This window comes from Somniosus microcephalus, unplaced genomic scaffold (genome assembly GCF_052327205.1).
Source record: "Somniosus microcephalus isolate GS21.2 unplaced genomic scaffold, FLI_Smic_1.0 unresolved_chr4, whole genome shotgun sequence".
Lineage (NCBI taxonomy): Eukaryota > Metazoa > Chordata > Chondrichthyes > Squaliformes > Somniosidae > Somniosus > Somniosus microcephalus.
Genome location: NW_028225182.1, coordinates 38,905,475 through 38,928,127, shown reverse-complemented (window position 1 = coordinate 38,928,127; position 22,653 = coordinate 38,905,475). Strand labels below are relative to the sequence as shown.

Sequence of the window (22,653 nt, the reverse complement as noted above, 5' to 3'; positions counted from 1 at the left end):
CTTCATTCCAACCCATCGGATGGATCTTCAAATCTTAAACCTCACACGGAGAACCTCGAGACCATCTGAAAGTTTAGCATCTGGGGAGGTACAATCCAGGTTTCCAAAAGCCATGCAGACTCACCTGTACCCTCCTATAGTTTAATCCCTGCAAGGTCCACCATCTATGGTCAGGATCATGTACTAACCCTGAAGTACTCCTGCAGATCTCCTCCCCACAAGGACTAGTGGAACCTTACCCAATCTCCTAAACGTCAGGAGAGATTGCTACAGGTCCCCTTGGGCCAGGCAATTTAACTAGTTCTTCGAATTGGATACTGTTGGGTCAGACCAGAGGCAGCATCCAATGCAGGAGCTGCTCAATCACTGGATGCAGGTACATGGAGTTAGGTCACAGATCAGCCATGGCCTCACCGAATGGTGCAACAGGCTCGAGGGGCTAAATGGCCAACTCCTGTTTCTATGTCTGCAGTGATTGGTCAGACTGGCCCAGTACTAGATCAGCGATGGACTGAACGGTCACTCATTTCCAGGGAAAGGTGACTGACCGTTTGGCCCATCACGGATACAGTACTGGGACAGTCCAACCAATCAAAGCCCCACAGTTGAAAACACCTGCCAACACACTGGGCAAGGCTCACATGAAGGCCATTTACAGCAAGGAACCATCAACATCTCTGAAGAGTGGCTGGAAGGAGGAGAGAGATAGTTTAAAAGTGATAAACATTGCACAACAATTTTAATATGTTAGAACCAAAAAAGTTGGTTGTCTTCTCCAAGCCCCAAATTACACAATCATTTCCATCAAGCTCCTGTCATTTTCTTTAAATATATAAATAATGTCAATGCGAGCAATTTCTCCGTTTTTAATAAGTGTCTAAGGCAGGTCGCTGTTTGCAATACACATCGGTAATTTTGGGCCGGGTTGCCAGTGTTCAGTAGTTGTTTGCGCCCATGGCCTCTGCTGTTTTTGGCGTTTCAAAAAAAAGTTTTTGTTCTACAGGTCCGTGCACGTGACTGGGGTAAGTCCGTGGATTAGCAGAGTAGGCCCCAGGTCCTTGGTCAGTATGTCCAACTGTTCCAGGTAACATTGGGACCGGGCGGGGTCGGTGGGAGGCCGGGGCAGGTACAGGAACCTGACAGCCGTGTGGAAGGCCTGATCGAGCACCATCCGGTTTGCCGCCCGCAGGTACTCGTCCGAGATCAGGGCCGAGTTCTGGCTCGAGCTGAAGGCTGCCTCTTGCTCCTCCCCGGAAAGCTGGCTCTGCCAGTGGAGGGCCACCACGGCGTCCCAGGTGACGATCTTGATGGTGGCTTTGATCCTCAGCTTGTCCAGGAGCTCCCTCAGCTTCTCCTCCTTCTTGATCCAGCTGTCGTCGCCGGACTCTATGCACAGGAAGATGCGCAGGCGTGCCCCCTTCCACGAGGTGACCATGGTCAGGACGCAAGCCATCTGCAGGAGGAAGAGGCTACAGATGTCCACATAGTTGGTACTGTCGGGCCTCAAGAGGTTCAGGGGCCAGACATCAATGGACACCCGCTCAGGTCGTTTCTTGGCGAACAGGTCCTTCTTGTTCATCATGAAGAAATAGCGCGCCAAACAGACGTTCTTCTGCATCTTGAGGGCGTCCGAAACGATGGCGACGTACTCTGTGGCGGACAGGTTCTTGCCGGTCTCGCCGTCGCGGACAGGTGGGAAGTGGGCCTGCAGAGAGGCGATGTCCACGCCGAAGTGGTCGTTCTCCTTGGCGTCTTTGAAGGCCGGGTCGCACAGGAAGTAGTCCTCGGGCACGCAGTGGTCGTAGAACCCAAGCACCAGAGTGTTGGGCTTCATCCCGCCTGCAAGAGGAAGAACGCAACTACAGGTGGGTCTCGACCCCCAACGGGAAAAATGAAAGGATTACCATAGACTATCTAGCCCAAAGCTCACCCAGCTGGTGCCCAAACTCTTGCCAACTGCCCCAGTGCTCTTGCTACTAAGATGTAGATTCTACCATTTGACCTCCTTTGACAAAAAGGTTCCTCCCAATATCCATTTTACAGGACACTTTGGTTTATCCGGAGGTTAACTGTCCAGAATGCTCGAGCCACCGGCAAAAATCAGCCGTTTAGTTAGGTTTTTTTTCTTTGTTGTTTTTTTTTTTTCAACCAGTCAGGCTCTGCAAGGTCTCGCTGAAGCTGTTGCTAAGCTACAGAGACGCTTGCAAGGTACGGCTGACTGTTTAGAAGCTGTTGTTAAGCAACAGGGTTTGTTGCCAGATACGGAGCTCAAAATCTCCGTATGTTTCAACATTAGCGCTGGTTTGTCCGGCAGTTTTGATGGGACGGCAACAGCTCAGTCCCAGATAGCACAAAGTTTCCTGTACTTGCTGCTTACTCTTCATAGAATCACAGCAGAGAAGGAGGCCATTTGGCCCATCGTGCCAGCTCTTTGAAAGCACTATCCAATTAGTCCCACTCTCACCTGCTCTTTCATAGAAACAGAAGATAGGAGCAGGCCATTCGGCCCCTCAAGACTGCTCCGCCATTCAATGAGATCATGGCTGATCATCCAAATTCAGTACCCGGTCCCTGCTTTCTCCCCATATCCCTTTAGCCTTAAGAAATATATCCAACTCCTTCTTGAATATATTTAATGTATTGGCCTCCACTGCCTTCTGTGGTAGAGAATTCCACAGGTTCACCACTCTCTGGGTGAAGAAATTCCTCCTCATCTCTGTCCTAAATGGCTTACCCCTTATCTTTATCTTCCCCCCCATAAGCCCTGCAAATCTTGTTCCCTTTTCAATTATTTATCCAGTTCCTTTTTGAAAGTTACTATTGAATCTGCTGCCACCATATTCAGATCTACCTCCTCTGGTTACTGACCCTCATGCCATTGGAAAGTTGCCCCTTATTTACACTCAAAACTCTTCATAATTTTGAAAATTTTAACTGATAATTAGGCAAGGGTTTCAGAAGCAAGGCAGGTAGATGGAATTAAGATACAGGTCAATCATGATTGAATTAAATGGCAGAACAGGCTCGAGGGGCTGAATGGCCTCCTCCTGCTTCTATGTTCCGAACACCTCCATTAAATCTCCCTTAACATTCTCTGCTTCAAGGAGAACAATCCCAGCTTCTCCACATTACTGAAGTCCCTCATCCCCGAGATCATCCTGGTAAATCTCTGCAACCTCTCCAAGACCTTTCTGCCTACTCTTGACTTGCCTCACCAATCGTCAGTTAATACGTTGCCTCAACAAGGCTTCTCTTAACCCCCTCGCCACTTCAAAGCAAGGTTTTATGATTCTTTCCTCATTATTATCCCCTTGATTAGTTGCATCAGCTCTTGCCGGTGTGTGGCATGGTGACCAGAACTGAAAACCATCCCCCACCCCCAAGTACACCTTGCTGAAGAGGGGGACCCCAATGTTCCAGTATGTTTTGAAGTAGAAATTCCTCAAATTTCAAGGCACCCCCATCCTGGTCCAACCCTAATTCTTCAAAGGTCACCTACTTCCATAAAAACACAAAATAGGAGTAATAAGCCATTTGGCCCCTCGAGCCTGCTCCACCATTAAGATCATGGCTGATCTTCTACCTCATCTCCACTTTCCCACCCGATCCCCATATCCCTTAATGGCCAAATATCGGTCGATCCCAGCCTTGAAATATACTCAACGACTGAGCATCCACAGCCCTCTGGGGCAGAGAATTCCAAACATGCACAACCCTCAGTGAAGAAATTTCTCATCAGTCCTAAATGGCCGACCCCTTATCCTGAGACTATGATTCCTAGTTCTAGACTCTCCAGCCAGGGGGAAAACCAAACTCAGCATCTACCCTCTCAATTGCCCTCAGAATTTTATATGCTGCAATGAGATCACCCCTCATTCTTCTAAACTCCCACTCTACTGACTGGGCCGATCTCCATCCCATCTTCATCCATGCCCTTTGTCACCTTCAGACTTAACTACGCCGATGGTCTCCTGGTCAGCCTCCCACCCTCCAACTCATGATTGCTGCATCCTATCCTGCTCACCCACCTCCCGCCCTCGGTTGGCAGCCACTAGCCGATCCTTACCAAGTCCCGTTATACGGAGCAGATGCTGCACTCCTTGGCGCACCGTCGGAGACAGAGTCAGATCCACAAAGGCCTTGACGTTCAACTTGTCCACGAGGCTGAGCCAGAAGTTGTACTGAGGCTGGATGGGGTCAGATGGCAGAGTGTCTGCAAGAGCAGGGTAGAAATAACGTCAACTCTGTGGGTACAACACATTCTAGGGCAAAACTCAGTCCAGTACAAAAATAAAAAAAGGGCTCGAGTTCACCAAACAGAAAATGTGTTTCTTTTCAAAAAATTAAAGAATCTAGCTACATCACCAAGTGTCCAGTGTTACGATACGAACCATTCCACCAGCAAAGCGAGCAGGAAACTTATTCCCCCAAGTCCGAACCATGCTGGTCTTGGAGCTAGTGATCTAGGGGTGACATGGTCATCCTAGAGCTGGTAGATGGGAGCTAGTGATCTAGGGGGGGGGGGGGGGGGGGGCGGCGGAGAACATGGTCATCCTGTAGATGGAAGCTAATGAACTAGGGGTACCAGTCATCCTAGAGCTGGTAGATGGGAGCTAGTGATCTAGGGGTGACATGGTCATCTTGGAGCTGGTAGATGGGAGCTAGTGATCTGTGGGGGTGGGGGCCAAACTTCAATAGGTCAACTGAACGTCCTAGGTTTGAATGCCTGGTCAGCTTTCCCTCATCTCAACTTCCTCCAGAGGGGAGGACGATGTGCGGGTAAGGACACACTGGAAATCTGTTCGGACCCACGATAGAAACGTACAGGGCGCCAAATACAAAATGGAAGCATCGCGTTGCCGGCTGTGAATCTCTAGCTCTGGGACCCTTCCACTGCTTACTTGATGCGTTGGAGGTCAGTCATGGATTCTATTATTTTTTTAATGAATTCACTTGCACCCAAGCACCAGGGAACGTCATCAAGATGCAGGCCAAGTTGCTAGACTGGGCGTTGGTGGAAGATTTTAAAGGATTAAAATGTCACAAAGACTGAAGGTGGACCTCGCATTTTCATTCCCTCCCCTCATTTCAACAACGCATGCTGGAAGCAGTTCCTCAGGTCACCGTCACATTGCCTAAGACGCACTCGAGTGTTGACAGGCTACTCACTCAACCATCAAAGCTTCACATCTATGACCCAACTTCACAGACGCTGGCCGACCTGCTGAATGTTTCCAGGTCTTATTGCAAGATTCTCAGCATCTGCAAGATTTTTTTGGTACCACAGATCTGGCAGTTTCCACAAGGGTTGTGGTGGGGGGGGGGGGGGCAAAAAGTAGGCCAAACAATCCCTAAAAGCTCATTTATACATCCTGGAGTCCCATCTTAATAGGCCAGGCACCCTCCAAGTACCTCACTTAAAAAAGGAACCATTCTCCAGGTGCAGGTCTAGACCCATTGCTGGCAACCTATTTGACTGGGGAGGGCATCACAGCCCGGTAGAACACAACACAATTCACCCCAAAAAAGGAAGTCTGCGTGTGGGAGATTCTGCACCTCAGACAATCCTGGAGGCCTTCCTTTGTCTTAACTTAGATCCGCACCGTTTGATTTTACAAGTAGTTTTTAAACTGATAAATAAATAAGACTTACATTTATGTAGCGCCTTTCACAACCACCGGACATCTCAAAGCGCTTCACAGTCAATGAAGTACTTTTTGAAGTGGAGTCACTGTTGTAATGCGGGAAATGTGGCAGCCAATTTGTGCACAGCAAGCTCCCACACACAGCAATGTGATAATGACCAGATAATCGGTTTTTGTTATGTTGGTTGAGGGATAAATATTGGCCCCAGGACACCAGGGATAACTCCTCACCTGCTCCTCTTCGAAAGTGTGCCGTGGGATCTTTTACGTCCACCTGAGGGAGCAGACGGGGCCTCGGTTTAACGTCTCATCCGAAAGACAGCACCTCCAACAGCGCAGTGCTCCCTCAGCACTGGGAGTGTCAGCCTAGCTTTATGTGCTCGAGCCTCTAGATTGGGACTTGAACCAACAACCTTCTGACTCAGGTGAGAGTGCCACCCACTGAGCCACAGCTGACACTAAATGAAGATGTTGAGTTTCTACGGCAGGCCGAGAACAGAAACCAGACCTACTGGGGGGATCCCAGCCTGAGAACTTAGGCCTCAGTGAGAATAAGCTTCTGGAGCAGGAGTAGGCCCCTCGAGCCTGCTCTGCCATTCAGTAAGATCATGGCTGATCTGATTACTCCACATTCAATTCAATTTTATTTGTCATATATGCAGCAAACGTGTGTACTGCACAATGAAGTGCTGATTTTTACAAGTCCTCCCAACATTGGAATAAATATGGCATAGCAATGATAAAAATAGAAATACAGTAATAAATAAAACTAATAAATAATAAATTATTCGTTTGAGTCTTACGGCCTGGGGTAGAAGCTGTTTCGAAACCTGCTATGCTTCAGTATCTCTTACCGGATGGGAGCAGGGCGAAGAGGTTGTGGCTGGGGTGGCTCGCGTCTTTAATGATTCTCAGGGCCTTCCCCCGGCACCTCTCGGGGTAGATATCCTGGACAGCAGGTAGTTTAATTCCTATGGTATGTTGTGCAGCATTCACAACATTCCCACCTACCCCCGATAACCTTTCACCCCCTTATCAAGAATCTATCTACCTCTGCCTTAAAAATATTCAAAGACTCTGCTTCCACCGCCCTGAGGAAAAAATTCTCCTCATCTGTCTTAAGTGGGCGACCCCTTATTTTTAAAGGGTGACCCCTAGTTTTAGATTCTCCCACAAGAGGAAACATCCTCTCCACATCCACCCTGTCCAGACCCCTCAGGATCTTCTATGTTTCAATCAAGTCACCTCTTACTCTTCTAAACTCCAACGGATACAAGCCTCGCCTGTCCCGCCCATTCCAGGTATGGATCTAGTAAACCTTCTCTGAACTGCTTCCCACGCATTTACATCCTTCCTTAAATAAGGACCGACCAAGACTGTACACAGTACTCCAGATGTGGTCTCACCAATGCCCTGTATAACTGCATGCCAGATACGAGACTCCCAAAACTAGCACTCTACCCAGAGCTCCGGCACGGCAAGAGCGCCCCGGGTGAGCAGAGGAAACTCTTTCAAGGAGGCTTTGAGGGTGTCCTTGAAAAGTACAACATCCCCACCGACACCTGGGAATCCCTGGCCCGAGACCGCACAAAAAGTGGAGGAGAAGCATCCGGGATGGCGCCGAACACCTCAAATCTCTTGGCCGGGAGCAAGCGGAAGCCAAGCGCAGGCAGCGTAAGGAACGCACGTCAACCCAACCACCCTTCCTGTGACAGACTGTAGGTCCTGCATTGGACTCAGTCACCCGAGAACTCATTTTTAGTGTGGAAGCAAGTCATCCTTGGTTCCGAGGGACTGCCCAAGAAGTATAACTGAAGCATAACCTCCCTACTTTTGTATCCAATTCCCCCTCGCAATAAACATTCTATTAGCTATCCTAATGACTCCGACACTCCCAGTATCCATCGAATGTTCTGGATGATTCAGTGTGCTGTGCACTGCACACCCCCCCCCCCGGAAAGAGGCCATCTTACCAAGGTCTCCGATTGCCACGTGACCCAACACGAACAGCCCCCCTTTCTTCAGGTCGTTGATGAAGGTGATGAGCTGGGCACTTGTGCGTGGATTGGCCACCATCAGCAACATCTGAGGCCTCCAGAATTTGACGTGTTCTTTCCTCACGTCCAACAGCAGCAAGTACTTCCGGACCTAGAGAAAAAAACGCACATCTCAAAAACAAACATAAGACGTCGGAGCAGGAGTACATCATTCGGCCTCTCGAGCCTGCTCCGCCATTCAATAAGATCATGGCTGATCTGATCTTGGCTTCAGCTTCACTTCCCTGCCCGCTTCCCATAAACCTTGACCCCCTTACTTTCAAAAATCTGTCTCTCTCCACCTTAAATATGTTCAATGACTCAGCCTCCACAGCTCTCTTGGACACTCTCCTGGGATGGCAGGTATGATGTATGAGGAGAGATTGGGTCGATTGGGCTTGTACTCGCTGGAGTTTAGAAGAATGAGAGGGGATCTCATCGAAACCTATAAAATTCTAACAGGACTAGACACAGGAAGGATGTTCCCGATGGTAGGGGAGTCCAGAACCAGGGGTCACAGTCTAAAGATAAAGGGTATGCCATTTAGGACAGAAATGAGGAAAAATTTCTTCACCCAGAGCAGTGAACCTGTGGAATTCTCTACCACAGAAGGCAGTGGAGGCCAATTCATTAACTATATTCAAGGAGTTGGATATATTTCTTAAGGCTAAAGGGATCAAGGGGTATGGGGAGAAAGCAGGGACCGGGTACTGAATTTGGATGATCAGCCATGATCTCATTGAATGGCGGAGCAGGCTCGAGGGGCCGAATGGCCTACTCCTGCTCCTATCTTCTATGTTTCTATCTATGTAAGAATTCCAAAGATTCTCGACCCTCAGAAGAAATTCCTCCTCATTTCCGATTTAAATGGGTGTCCCCTTATCCTGAAACTATGCCCCCTAGTTCTAGATTCCCCCACGAGGGGAAACATCCTCTCAGCATCTACCCTGTCAATCCCCCTCAGAATCTTATTATGTTTCAATAAGATCCCCTCTCATTCTAAACTTCAATGAGTGTAGGCCCAACCTGCTCAACCCTTCTTCACAAGACAACCCCTTCATCGCCAGGATCAAACTCGTGAACCTTCTCTGAACTGACTCCAATGCAAATATATTCTTCGTTAAGTAAGGAGACCAAAACTGCACACAGTACTCCAGGTGTGGTCTCACCAACACCCTGTACAAAATAAATCCATCCAAGTCTTCTCTTCCATTGGAGTCCCCGCTTGGCTCAGTGGGTTGCGTGCTCTCTCGCCAGAGTCAGAAGGTCGTGGGTTCAAGTCCCACTCCGGAGACTTGAGAACATAATCCAGGCCGACACTCCCAGTGCTTGTACGGAGAGAGCGTCAGCCTGGACTGAACTGTGCTGAATAAGGATTCAGTGTTTGGAACACGACAGAAATGTGCAAGGCACCAAGTACAAGTGGAAGCATCGCGTTGCTGGCTATATGGTCGGAGGTGCCGCTTTTATGTTGAGACATTAAACCGAGGCCCCCCTCTGCCCTTTCGGGTGGACGAGAAAGATCCCACGACCACTATTGCGAAGAGGAGCAGGGGAGGAGTTCTCCCCGGTGTCCTCGGCCAACATTTACCCCTCAACCATCATTATTAAAACAGATGATCTGTTCATTATCACATTGCTGTTTGTGGGAGCTTGCTGTGCTCAATATGGCTGCTGCGTTTCCTACATTACAACAGTGGCTACACTTCAACAAAAAAACACTTCTTCATTGGTTGTAAAGCGCTTGAGACATTTCACGTCCACCCAAGAGGGCAGACATGGGGCCTCGGTTTAACACAAGAAATAGCAGGAGCCGGCCATACGGCCCCTCAAGCCTGCTCCGCCATTCAATAAGATCATGGCTAAACTACAACCTCAACTCCACTTACTTGCCCTATCCCCCACGAGTCCAAAAATCTAATCGATCTCCGCCTTTAATATGCTCAACGACTGAGCCTCCACAGCCCTCTGGGGTAGAGAATTCCAAAGATTCACCACCCTCCGAGTGAAGAAATTTCTCCTCATCTCAGTCCGAAGTGGCCGACCCCTTATTCTGAGACTATGACCTAGTTCTAGACTCTCCAGCCAGGGGGAAACAACCTCTCAGCATCTACCCTGTCAATCCCCTTCAGAATCTTATATGTTTCAATGAGATCACCTCATTCTTCTAAACTCGAGAGCATAGGCCCATTCTACACAATCTCATCTCAGGACAGCCCTCTCATCCCAGGGATTAGTCTAGTGAACCTTCATTGCACCACCGCCAAGGCAAGTATATCCTTCCTTAGATAAGGAGACCAAAACTGTGCACAGTACTCCAGGTGTGGTCTCACCAAGGCCCTGTGCCATTGTAGCAAGACTTCCGTACTCTTATACTTCAACCCCCTAGTAATAAAGGTCAACGTGTCATTTGCTTTCCTAATCGCTTGCTGTACCTGCATGCCAACTTTGTATCCTGTACAAGGACACCCAAATCTCTCTGAACACCAACATTTAAAAGTTTCTCACTAGTTAACGTCTCATCTGAAAGAGAGTGAGTGTGGGGATAAAGTGTTCAGTCCCCCCCCCCACCCCTGCCCAGTCACAGGTCTACCTTGAACAAGTCAGCAAACCACTCACCTGGTGAAATATGAGGGCTTGGCTGATGTAGCCCCAGCTGCTTGTGGGAGATCGGTAATGGATCACCACCAGCAGAATCAGCATGAGGACAATCCCGCAGGAGGCGTAGGCCGGATTGATCAGGAACATCATCACCAAGCATCCGATTATCCCCAGCAAACACGTGTGCCAACTAAAGAGCTGGAAAGTAGGCCTGAGGGAAGAGAAAGGCAAGTGGGCAAGGACCACCAAAAGAGAGAAAGGCAGCAAACCAGGAACATTCACGTCTCAGTCACTGGACCCACGTCCCCTCCCCGATGCCTTGCCCTCTTCCCTCCACGTCTGGTGTAGTGGGTAGCTGGGATCAACTTACGGGCTGAAACAGGCAACATTCCCAGTCGGCCATTCTTCTCCGATTTGGGGGAACCCCCCCCCAGGGAGAGAGATATCTGCGCTCCTCAAATTCTGCCCTCGAGCATCCCCGATTAGAATCGCTCAAACATCGGCGGCCGTGCCTTCTGTTGCCTGGGCTTTAAGCTCAAATTCCCTCCCTAAACCTCTCGCTCCTCCTTGAAGACGCTCCTTAAAACTGACCTCTTTGACCAAGCTTTTGGTCACCTGCCCTAATTTCTCCTCAAGTGGCTCGGTTGACCTTTAATACTCCTGCGAAACGCCGTGGGACATTTGACTACGTTAAAGGCTCCATACAAATACAAGTTGTTATTTACTCAATCAAAAGACATCATTTTGAACACCTCTATTATTAAATGTAAATGCGTAGCAACAAGCTATTGCCTAGAAACACACCCACCCCCCCCACACAAGCCATTGCACAGAGACACGTCCCATAAAGTGGACTACCTGAAGTTGGGTGCAGAAGCCCATTCCAGTGATAAACAGGCCAGGTCAACAGCAGCATAAGCCATCAGGAAGAAGATGGTGACTATGCCAGCGATGGTGTTCAGCTTACCTGCAAACAGCACAGACTGAAACAAAGAAAGAGAGAGAGTCAATGATGCACATGGGCCAAGATGTTTCAAAGCAACCTCACCAATCATCTCCACTCTTGAAGATGCCAATGGCTTGCTGGGGGGCACCCTGGTAACACACCAAGTATACAAGGCCCTGGAGAAACCACACCTGGAGTATTGTGTAGTGTTTTGGTCTCCTTACCCAAGGAAGGATATTCCTGCCATAGAGGGAGTGCAATGAGGGTTCACCAGACTGGTTCCTGGGATGGGGGGGGGGGGGGGGGATTGTCCTATGAGGAGAGATTGAGTAGACTAGACCTATGTTCTCTAGAGTTTTGAAGAATGAGGTGATCTCATTGAAACATACAAAATTCTTTCAGGGCTTGACAGGGTAGATGCTGGGAGGATCTTTTCCCCTGGCTGGGGAGTCTAGAACCAGGGGTCGGCCATTTAGGACTGAAATTTCTTCACTCAGAGGGTGGCAAATCTTTGGAATTCTCTACCCCAGAGGGCTGTGGAGGCTCAGTCGTTGAGTATATTCAAGACAGAGATCGATAGATTTTTGAATATTGAGGGAATCAAGGGATATGGGGATAGTGCAGGAAAGTGGAGATGAGGTAGAAGATCAGCCACAGTCTTATTGAATGGCAGAGCAGGCTCGAAGGGCCGACTCCTCCTGCTCACATTTCTTTAAGTGGCAACTCTTCGTGCACGACCCCCGACAGTGGGTACATCATCTTTGAAGGGCATCACAGCTAAACACCCCATTGCCCAATACCCACACTTCCACCAGGGGCCAATGGATAGCAATCAGAAGCCTCAGCCAATTTTTCCCCCAGCCATTGAACTGCAGTGCAGGGATGTGGGTAGGGAGGAAGAGAAGGCCAATGGAGTATGGACCCAACGATCTGGGAACTCTTGTCTGTACTTTTGCCACCCCTCGCCCGACCCCAGGGACAGATGCTAACTGCACCCATCAGCCCTATTCGCACTCTTGAAAGTAATTGCAAACCTGCCCTGATCATTGCAAGTGGGCAGAATTAAAATGTTGATCTTAGTTTTTTTTTATAGAAATGCAGTCTTCACCTCTGCAGGTTCGCCCCCAACCGAGAGGATCTTTATACTTAGTATTGTAATTATTATACATCCCATTAAGTTTGAGAAGTTAGAGGGGTGATTTAGGTGTTTGAGATGATTAAAAGGAATCGTTAGGGTAGAGATTATTTCTTCTGGTGTGCGAATCCAGAACAAGGGGGCATAACCTTAAAAATCACTGAACCAAGATTAGCCTATTCAGTAGAGACCAGGCCATTGAACCAGGGGTCTTCCGATATCAATGCCTTCATCCACTAGGCCATCAGGAGAGTGGTTTTGTGTTCCTCCCTCTTGGCTTTAACCCCCCCCAAGCCAGGCATGGCCTCTGTTGGATTGGATTCCTCAGGCACTTGTTTGTAGCTCACAAACTGCATCATTTAAGAGTTTGGGCCTTGGCAAGCCATTCAACTCATCCCAGTCGAATCCAATCCAATCCCCAAACAAATGCACCTTCACTGAGGGAGACGGGATAATGAGGAACAATCTTATTTTGATTATTCAAAGTCCAGCCACGTTGCCATGACCAGTCGTAGCACCCAGACCAACAACTGACCAAGTGAACCCAGGTGGCAGTTGTCCAATTGTATTGGCTTGGATTCCCATCGAGTTGGAGAAGGTAGAGGGGTGATTCAAGTGAGGATTAAAAAGGATTCGCTAGGGTAGATAAGAAACTATTTCCTCTGGTGGGGGAATCCAGAAAAAGGGGGCACAATCTTAAAGTTAGAGCCAGGCCATTTAGGAGGGAAATCAGGAAGCACTTTTCTCCCCACCCACCCCCCACCTCCCCACCCCCACAAAGGTTGGCGGGCATCCCCCAAAGGAATGTGGCTCAATTGAAAATTTCAACACTCGAGATCGACAGAGCTTTGTTGGGTAAGGGCATCAAGGGATATGGATCAAAAGGCGGGTAAACAGAGTGGAGATACAGATCAGCCATGATCTAATTGAATGGAGGAACAGGCTCGAGGGGCTGAATGGCCTCCTCCAATTCCTGTCCTATAGAACAAACACCGACGCTCCTGGTGTTGGGAGTCTTACCTGAACCATTAACCAGGTGTAGAGGACAGCCACCCAGGGGTTTCCCGTCTTGGAGGTTCTCTTAGCCGGGGCCAGTATTATCCCTGCGTAGAAATCAGATCATCTATTGGTGCAAACTCTGCTGTCCGTGTCCTAACTTGCACCAAGTCCCGTTCACCCATCGCCCCGTGCTCGCCGATCTACATTGGCTCCCGGTCCAGCAACACCTCCAATTTAAAATTCTCATCCTGGTTTTCTCCCTAACCACCTCCAGCCCTACAACTGCCGAGATCTCTGCCTTCCTCCGACCCTGGCCTCGTGCATCCGCCACCGCTCCACCATTGGCGGCCGTGCCTTCAGCTGCCAAGGACCAAGCTCCAGAACTCTCTCCCTAAACCTCTCTCTTCCTTTAAGATGCTCCTTAAAACCCACCTCTGACCAAGCTTTCGGTCACTTGAGTGCAGCAAGAGTCAACCGGAGTGTGGGACTGGAGTCACATGGAGGCCAGACCAGGTAGAGGCGAAACCATCAATTCCCTGAAGGGAATTGATGAAGCAGTTGGGATTTTAAAAAGGACCCAACAGGTTTCATGGTCCGTTCTTTGTACCTGCCCACAAATTTAATTGCGTTCCAATTCACACACCTTGCCACAGTAAGGTTTGAACTCAATCTCTGGGTTGCCAGTCCAGGATCATCAGAACTCCTCTAATGCACCCATGTAAATCTACATTCATCTCTGACCCATTGCCTGCCACAGGTGATGTCTCACCTGGAGCCAGGTGTTCCTTCGAGCATCTGTGCCTCATCTATTCCCTTGTGACTTGTTCATATTCAATATAAGCAATGCCTCGATTTCAAAATTCTCATCCTCGTTTTCAAATCCCTCCATGGCCTCACCACCCCCACACCAGAGATATCTGCACTCCTAATTCTGCCCTCTTGAGCATCCCTGATTATAATCGCTCCAACATTGGTGGCCGTGCCTTCTGTTGCCTGGGCCCCAAGCTCTGAATTCCCTGCCTAAACTTCGCCTCATTACTTCCCTCTCCTTTAAGACGCTCCTTAAAACCTACCTCTTTGACCAAGCTTTTGGTCACCTGCCCTAATTTATCCTTATGCGGATCGGGGTCAAATTTTGTGTCTTAATACTCCTGTGAAGCGCCTTGGGATGATTTACTATGTTAAAAGGTGCTGTATAAATACCTGTTGAATGATAGAAAGGAGTTAGATTCTACTGGGACATCTCTGCACACAGTGGCAGAGCAGACCACTGCACAGTTCTGGTCTCCATATTGCAAAAATGATAGGGGGCAGCACTGGAGAGGGTGCAAAAAAGATTTACAAGGGTGATACCAGAACTGAGAGGTTATAACTATCAGGAAAGATTGAACAGGCTGGGACTCTTCTCTAGAAAAGAGAAGGCTGAGGGGGTGACCCAAGAGGTCTTTAAAAATGATGGCAGGGATTTGATAGGGTAGACGCAGAGAAGAGGTTTCCACTTGTAGGTGGGGTGGGGGGGGGGGGGGGGGGGGAGAGAAAGAGACCAAAACTCGGTCAGAAACATAAAATAAATAGTCACTAATAAATCCAATAGGGAATTCAGGGAGAAACTTATTTACCCAGAGAGTGGTTAGAATGTGGAACTCGCTAGTGTTTAGGTGAATGTAATGGATGCTTTCAAGGGGAAGCCAGATAAACACACGAGGGAGAAAGGAATAGAAGGGTATGCTGACAGGTTGAGATGAAGGAGGGGTGGGAGGAGGCTCGTGTGGAGCAGAAACACTGGCACGGACCAGCTGGGCAGAATGGCCTGAAGATTCTACGTAATTTTGAATTCGGCCAATAGGGTTTGGGAGGACCACCTCCTTTTCGCTCCCAGGAGCCTTCGATCTCCAGGTCCGCGCGGTTTCCCGGCACAGCATTCCCCAGCTCGGTCCCCTTCCTGCCAAGTTGGGTTCAACCTCGACCCCTTTCCCCCACAGTTGCCCTAACCTCGCTCCACCATCTTCTGCAGACTGGTTCGGGGAAAGGGGTGGAAGTAATTGAGCAAAAGGGACAGAATCTACAGGCCAAGGTTTTATAAATGGAGTTCCAATTCGGCTCTGACCAACACAGCTCTTGGTCTTCCCCCTCCTCAGGTGAGGGTTTAAAGTGAGACGAGGGGAGAGTTATTCACTGTTCCTGGTGCAGCAACTCCAGGGGATAGTTTGATGTCTAGAGTGGAACGTTGAGGTTGGTGCAGTAGGGGAAGACCGAGGTTAGGGAGGACGAGTGAAGTACATAGCGCTTTCCTTCCATACCCAACCCACGCCACCCCTGCCCTGGCAAGTCCTGATCCTGGACGTAAACACTTCCCATCCTCCTCTCCTGCCCCGACAAAAGATTTCCGTAATGTATTCGAGGGCTTCAGGCAGAAGTTCACTTACCAAACAGGTCGTCCCTGGCCAGAGCGTGCAGGATACGCGATGCTCCGATCAGAGTGCTCATAGAGGCAGAGAGCGAGGCCGCGTACACACCGATCACTACGAACGGCGGCCAGACATTGATTTGCCGGAAGAAAATGTAATCCCCTTTAAGCAGCATCCTAAGCAGTGGGGAGAGAGACACACCAGAGTCTTGGGTTACCCAGGCCAGGCTAGAATATCAAACCCAATCAACAGGTTGAGTGATCAACATATTTGGAATAATCTGCCTTGCGTTCGGGACACTCAATAAATGTAATCGGATGCTACAATGGCAGGAGCGAGTGGGGAAAATGAGCTTCAGGGGGTCAAACAACTATCAGGGACATCTCATGGAAGAGAGTGACGAGAATGTGGAACTCACTACCACGGAGTGGTTCAGGTGAATAGCACAGATGTATTTAAGGGGAACATAGAACAATAGGAGCAGGAGTAGGCCATTCGGCCCTTCTCCGCCATTCAACATGATCATGGCTGATCCTCTATTGCAATACCATATTCCGCTTTCTCCCCATATCCCTTGTCTAGAAATCTATATCTCCTCCTTAAATATATTCAGTAACTTGGTCTCCACAGCCTTCTGTGGTAGAGAATTCCACAGGTTCACCACCCTCTGAAGAAATTTCTCCTCATCAGTCCTAAATGTCCTACCCCGTATTCTGAAACTGTAACTCCTCGTTCTAGACCCCCCAAAGCCAGGGGAAACATCCTCCCTGCATCCAGTCTGTCTAGCCCTGTCAGAATTTTATACGTTTCAATGAGATCCCCTCTCATTCTTCTAAACTCTAGTGAATACAGGCCTAGTCGACCCAATCTCTCCTCATACGACAGTCCTGCCATCCCAGGAATCAGTCTGGTGAACCTTCGCTGCACTCCCTCTATGGCAAGTATATCCTCTCTTAGGTAAGGAGACCAAAACGGCACACAGTGCTCCAGGTGTGGTCTCACCAAGGCCCTGTATAACTGTAGTAAGACATCCTTGCTCCTGTACTCAAATCCTCTTGCAATGAAGGCCAACATACCATTTGCCTTCCTAACTGCTTGCTGCACCTGCATGTTTGCTTTCAGTGACTGGTGTACAAGGACACCCAGGTCCCTTTGTACATCAGCATTTCCCCAATCTAGATCAACACATGAGGGAGAAAGGATTAGAAGGTTATGGTGATGGGGCTAGAAGAGGAGTTGGGAAGAGGCTCGTGTGGAGCATAAACACCAGCATGGGCCAGTTGGGCCCGTTTCAGCGCTGTACATTCTATGTAGGCAATGAAACAAGTTAGCATGCCAATGTAAAGTAGCGAGTGCAGCTTCCTTCACAACCATTAGGAACTAAACCACTCCTCCAATCAGAACAGCAGAGGCCTGGGATCAAGCTACCCATTTGTCCTACCGCTTTGCTGGTGGTGAAGATGGCCAACTCCTCTTCGCCCCCCTGAAAAACAAATCGCTCCCGTTTCCTCTTCTCCTGCCCCATCTTCCCTTCTCCATCTCACCCCTCCTTTGTAAGCAAGAGCTTGCTGACCCAGCGATAGCCATTCCACACCCCCCCCCCCCAAAATCAATTCCCAGCTCCTCCGCAGAAGGCAGAGTGCAGTTTCGGAACTGCCTGAACCTCACCTGTCGCAGGTGAAGCTGACCATGAAGAAGAGCAGCAGGTAGACCAGCAAGGTGTAGATCACGGCAATGACCGTTCCTTTAGGAATGGAATAGCTGGGATTCCGCAAGTCTCCTAGAAAAAAAAAAGAGAAAGCTTCAATAGCCCAGTGGCCGGGCAATAGTCAACATCTACAACAGGCCTGAAGAGGAAGCGCTCTTCCGAATTACCAACCAGAATGGAAGATAGCCATCATGAGGGGGGAGGTATTTACCTTGCAATGAGATACCCTCACTTGGAGGGGAGAGCCATTAGCAGCTTGGTCCGTCCCTGGGCTTTACAATCAATTGATGGCCAGGAGGCAACTGGACCATCTCTCCAGCTACATCATAGAAAGAAACTAGGGGTGGGGTGAAGTTCTTGGAGATTGTTGGCAAATGCCTTCCTGGTGTGAAGGGGAGTCCTCAAGAACTTTTATTTATATAGCGCCTTTAACATCCCAAGGCACTTCATAGGAGTGTTATCAAACAAAATTTGACATCGAGCCACAGAAGGAGATATTAGGATAGGGCTTGGTCAAAGAGGTAGGTTTTAAGGAGCGTCTTAAAAAGGAGAAAAAAAAAGAGGCGGAGAGGTTCAGGCAGGGAATTCCAGAGCTTAGGGCCTTGGGAGCTGAAAGCACAGCCGCCAATGGTGGAGCGAAGGAAACCGGGGATGCTTGAAAGTGCAGAGATCCTGGAGGGTTGTTGAGGTAGAGGAGATTAGAGATAGGGATGGACGAAACCATGGAGAGATTTGAACACTAGGATGAGAATTTTAAATTCAAGGCGTTGCCAGACCAGGAGCCAATGTAGATCAGCGAGCACAGGGCGAGCGGGACTTGGGTGCGTGTTTGGAACTCTGCCGCCCTGTATCCTATGAGCTCAAGTATATGGACCCAGCTTTGATCCTCGATCTGTGCGCACTTGAGACAGCGCATGCGCGTGAAAGGGAGGGGAAGAGACAGCGCACGCACGTGAGAGGGAGGGGAAGAGAGACAGCAAGAGCGAGACAATTCAGAGCCCCTGGATTAGGGGAGAGAGAAATCTTTACCAGACATGTTGGAGCCAGCCATGATACCAGTGCAGCCGTTAAACATCACCGCAAACACGGTCGCGAAGGTCATCATGTAATTGGTGGTGTAGTCCACAGAATAATCATCTAGGAAGAATAAAACAATGATTACTCCAAGACTTGCATGATGCTGTCCACATACCCCATTTCCCCCACTGTTCAAAATTTTATCTTGCTGCCCCATGCACAGGAAGGTAACAGCAGATAATCTACTCACAGGCTTCTCCATAACTAGGCCCCAAGCGTCAACAGTATTTCTACCCATCCCACGTTGGGCAAAAGCACAAAGGGAAATTTCCAAAATGAAAACCAGGATGCCAATCGGACTAGAGTACAAGTCAATCCTCCTCTCTGCTCGCATGCACCCCCCCCCCCTCTCAAATTTACCTCCGCACTCGAGATTCAATGTGAAAGAAATCCTCAGAACTCCATCCACGATCCCACTTCCGACCCCCATCCTGCTCAACTATCCAATTTGGGCTTATAGAAGAGGACACCCACGAGCTCTCCTCAGGTTTGAGGGGGGGGTGATTAGGGTTGCAAAGGGGTGGAAAGTTTCCGGTAAATTTCCAGAAATTTTCCACAGGAAGTTTAGCTTGGGAATTTTGCCCGAAAAAAGCACATGCTAGCATAATATTGTTTTTTTTGTATTTCTTCCCCCCCCCCCCCAAAACAGGTCTTCTCTTAAAATTACTAAGAGAGATGGAATCTTAATTATTAAGGAATTTCTTAATCAATATATGTTTCTCTTCTTACTTGGCTTGTTTTAATAATTACAAGTTTGGTGTGTGACTGAACAAATGTGTCCGGATTGGTTGGATGAGTGGATGAGCGATTAGCTCCCTCTATTTGTAATATTTGCATATCGAATTGTGATTGGCCTGCAGGCATCTGTAAGACTGCTATAGTTTTTTTTTTTTTTTTTTTTTTAAGATCCAGGTTAGGGGTCCTGAGGGAAGTCATTTTGTTTTCTGCTGATGTGATGATGCAGTAAGTAAATCAGACTTTATACCAAATAAACCAGTTACTTGTTGAACTCTGTTGTCCTTCAATTTAAAATGTACAAAATAATACACTATTGGTGATGTAGCGTCGTGTGTGTACAGGTCATGCTTCCATCACATGGAGCATCAGCAAAAATGTACTCACCCTGTTGTAATCGTGCTGATCAACCGCAGTTCGACACAGAGATGAATGCCCTTTATTTCTCTGCATAGAACAATGCCACGTTTACCGTCGGATGTGTGGAAGCATTTTACCCCAGGCATTAAAGATGGAAAGACTGTGTACATGTGCAAACACTGTAGAAAGCCATATGTAAAGAATGCCACAAAGATGCAGCAGCATTTATCCAAATGCAACAACTTCACTCAAAGCTCACAGCAGTCAGCCTAGAGTTCCTCTGCTTCCATTCAAGATGATGATGGTTCTCATTCAGCATCAGGCTCCTTATCATCAGCAACTCCTGGCCCACTTGGAAGGTTCTTTGATACAATGGATAACCATAGCCAGAAGAATGCAGATGAGTGCCTTGCTCGAGCTGTATATGCAACAGGCTCACCCCTCATGCTCACAGCCAATGTGTACTGGAAGAGATTTTTCAATGTTATTCGCCCTGCAGACTGTCCTCCCACCAGACATGCTTTGTTATACTCAGCCTCCAGCAAATAAGTAGACAGAGTCCAAGGAAAGCTCAAAGAAACGATAGCGATGGCAGACTGTGTTGCAGTTCTCAGATGGGTGGTCAAATGTACGAGGGGAGGGCATCATAAACTACATCGTCTCCACTCCTCTCCCAGTGTCCTTCAAGAGCACAGACACGAAGGACAACAGACACACAGGCACATACATTGCTGATGAGCTGAAAGCGGTCATCAACGATCTTGGATCACAAAAGGTCTTTGCAGTAGTTACTGACAATGCTGCGAATATGAAGGCTGCTTGGGCTCAAGTGGAGGAGGCCTACCCTCATATTACGTCTATTGGGTGCGCAGCTCATGGGCTTAACTTGCTCCTCAAGGACATCATGGGTTTGAGAACCATGGAAACACACTACAAGAGAGCCAAGCAAGTTGTTAAATATGTCAGGGGAAAACAGGTAGTTGCAGCAACCTACAACTCCAAGCAAATGACAAAGAACAAGAACACCACACTGAAGCTGCCCAACAACACTAGATGGGGCGGTGTTGTCATAATGTACAACAGCCTTCTGGAGGGAAAGGAGTCGCTGCAAGAAATGGCAATATCCCAGTCTGGGGATATGGAAACCACCATCAAGAAAATACTGCTGGATGTGTTTTGGAAGAGAGTGGTTAGCAGCCTTAAACTACTCACCAGTAGCATCTGCAATTGCTCAGATGATTGAAGGAGATGACGCTGTCTTGTCAGATGTTCTCAGGCTTTTTACTGATTTAAAAGAACAAATCAGCATTGCCCTACCCACATCCCTGCTGCTCAAAGCAGAGGAGAAGGCAATTGTTCAATTCATACAGACGCGTCAAGAATTTTGTGTCAAGCAGATTCATGCTGCAGCATACATGCTGGACCCAAAGCATGTTGGGAGACCAATACTTTCTGGAGAACAGATCAACAGCACTTAGTGTGATTTCTACCCTCTCACACCATCTCAATCTGGATGTGGGCAAAGTTCTGGGAAGTCTGGCAAAGTTCTCTACCAAGCAAGGTCTTTGGAATGGGGATGGGATATGGGAATCATGCAAGCATATCAGTGCACATACCTGGTGGAAGGGACTTTGTGCATCTGAGGCCCTGTTACCTATTGCATCGGTGATACTCCAAATCCCACCTTCATCAGCGGCCTCTGAACGAAACTGGTCACTTTTGGGGAAATACGCATACAAAGGTGCTCAACAGGCTGACTAACAAGAGAGAGTGGAGAAACTGGTGGCTATCCGGGCGAACCTACAACTTATTGAGCCAGATACAGAAGTGTCCACCACACAGCTAGACACTGACAGAGGAGGAAATGGACACGTCAGAGCCAGAGTCAGAGAATCAGGAGGAGCAATGAGGAGTAAAAGACTCATAGGGACAAAATACAGGCTAAATAAGCGGACGCTCTTTTTATTTTATTTTAGATGGGTCTTTTTTGTGGGGGTTCAATAAAGTTCAAAATTATAACCTAAATAAAGTTTTGAAAGCCTGTTTTTATTTGTATGGAACAGTATGTCTATTTTGACGACAAAGATAATAAGGGTCAGAGACAAAAACCATCAGTGTACAAAAAAACTCAAAATTCCCATGGAAAGTTTCCTCTTAAAAATTCCCAGAATTTTGCAACCCTAGGAGTGATTAAAGGGGTTGAGCTACCTGCCCTGTAAACATCTACAAGTGGGACTCGACCACATAGAATCACAGGTACAATAGATAGAAGTGGTAGCGCGCACTCGAGTTCCAGGCTCACAAATCGATTCACACCGGACTTTGGCCTTAATGTAGGCTCGATAACACTGGTGGGACATATGCCTGGAGATTTCGACACGATCCTCCCACCTCCAATTTTTCCTCCCTGGTTTTTTGCTTCCAGCAGTGTCCTGGAATGGCTGAACAGGCTGGGGCTCTTTTCTCTAGAAGAGAGAAGGCGGAGGGGTGACCTGCTAGGGCAGGCACAGATGTTTCCACTTGTGGGGCCGACCAGAACTAGGGGCCGTAAATATAAGACAGTCACTAATAAATTCAATAGGGAATTCAGGGAGAAACTTCTTTACCCAGAGAGTGGCGAGAATATGGCACTTGCTACCACGGAGTGGCTGGGGCAAATAGTATTAAGAACATAAAAGACACAGGAGCGGTTGTAGGCCATTTGGCCCTTTGAGCCTGCTCCGCCATTCAAGATCATCTCCACTTTCCTGCACCATCCCCATATCCCTTAATATTCAAAAATCTATCGATCTCTGTCTTGAATATTCTCAATGACTGAGCCTCCACAGCCCTCTGAGGTAGAGAATTCCAAAGATTCACCACCCTCCGAGTGAAGAAATTTCTCATCAGTCCTAAATGGCCGACCCCTTATTCTGAGTGACCCCTGGTTCTAGACTCCCCAGCCAGGGGAAACATTCTCCCTGCATCTACCCTGTCAAGCCCTGTAAGAATTTTGTATGTTTC

General features: G+C 48.3%; 1 protein-coding gene across 1 annotated transcript in view; it reads right to left on the bottom strand.

The window, feature by feature from the left end:
* Positions 1-722: 722 nt before the first annotated feature.
* Positions 723-22,653, bottom strand: part of slc12a9 (solute carrier family 12 member 9) — a 49,368-nt gene continuing 27,437 nt past the window's right edge. Inside the window, exons 5-13 of the mRNA XM_085977347.1 lie at positions 18,508-18,615; positions 17,439-17,550; positions 15,789-15,946; positions 13,384-13,466; positions 11,141-11,265; positions 10,301-10,493; positions 7,619-7,793; positions 4,067-4,213; positions 723-1,839 (exon numbers count right to left, since the gene is read on the bottom strand). Coding sequence (XP_085833473.1) covers positions 998-1,839; positions 4,067-4,213; positions 7,619-7,793; positions 10,301-10,493; positions 11,141-11,265; positions 13,384-13,466; positions 15,789-15,946; positions 17,439-17,550; positions 18,508-18,615 — 1,943 coding nt within the window. The 3' untranslated portion in view covers positions 723-997. The remainder of the gene's footprint in view (positions 1,840-4,066; positions 4,214-7,618; positions 7,794-10,300; positions 10,494-11,140; positions 11,266-13,383; positions 13,467-15,788; positions 15,947-17,438; positions 17,551-18,507; positions 18,616-22,653) is intronic.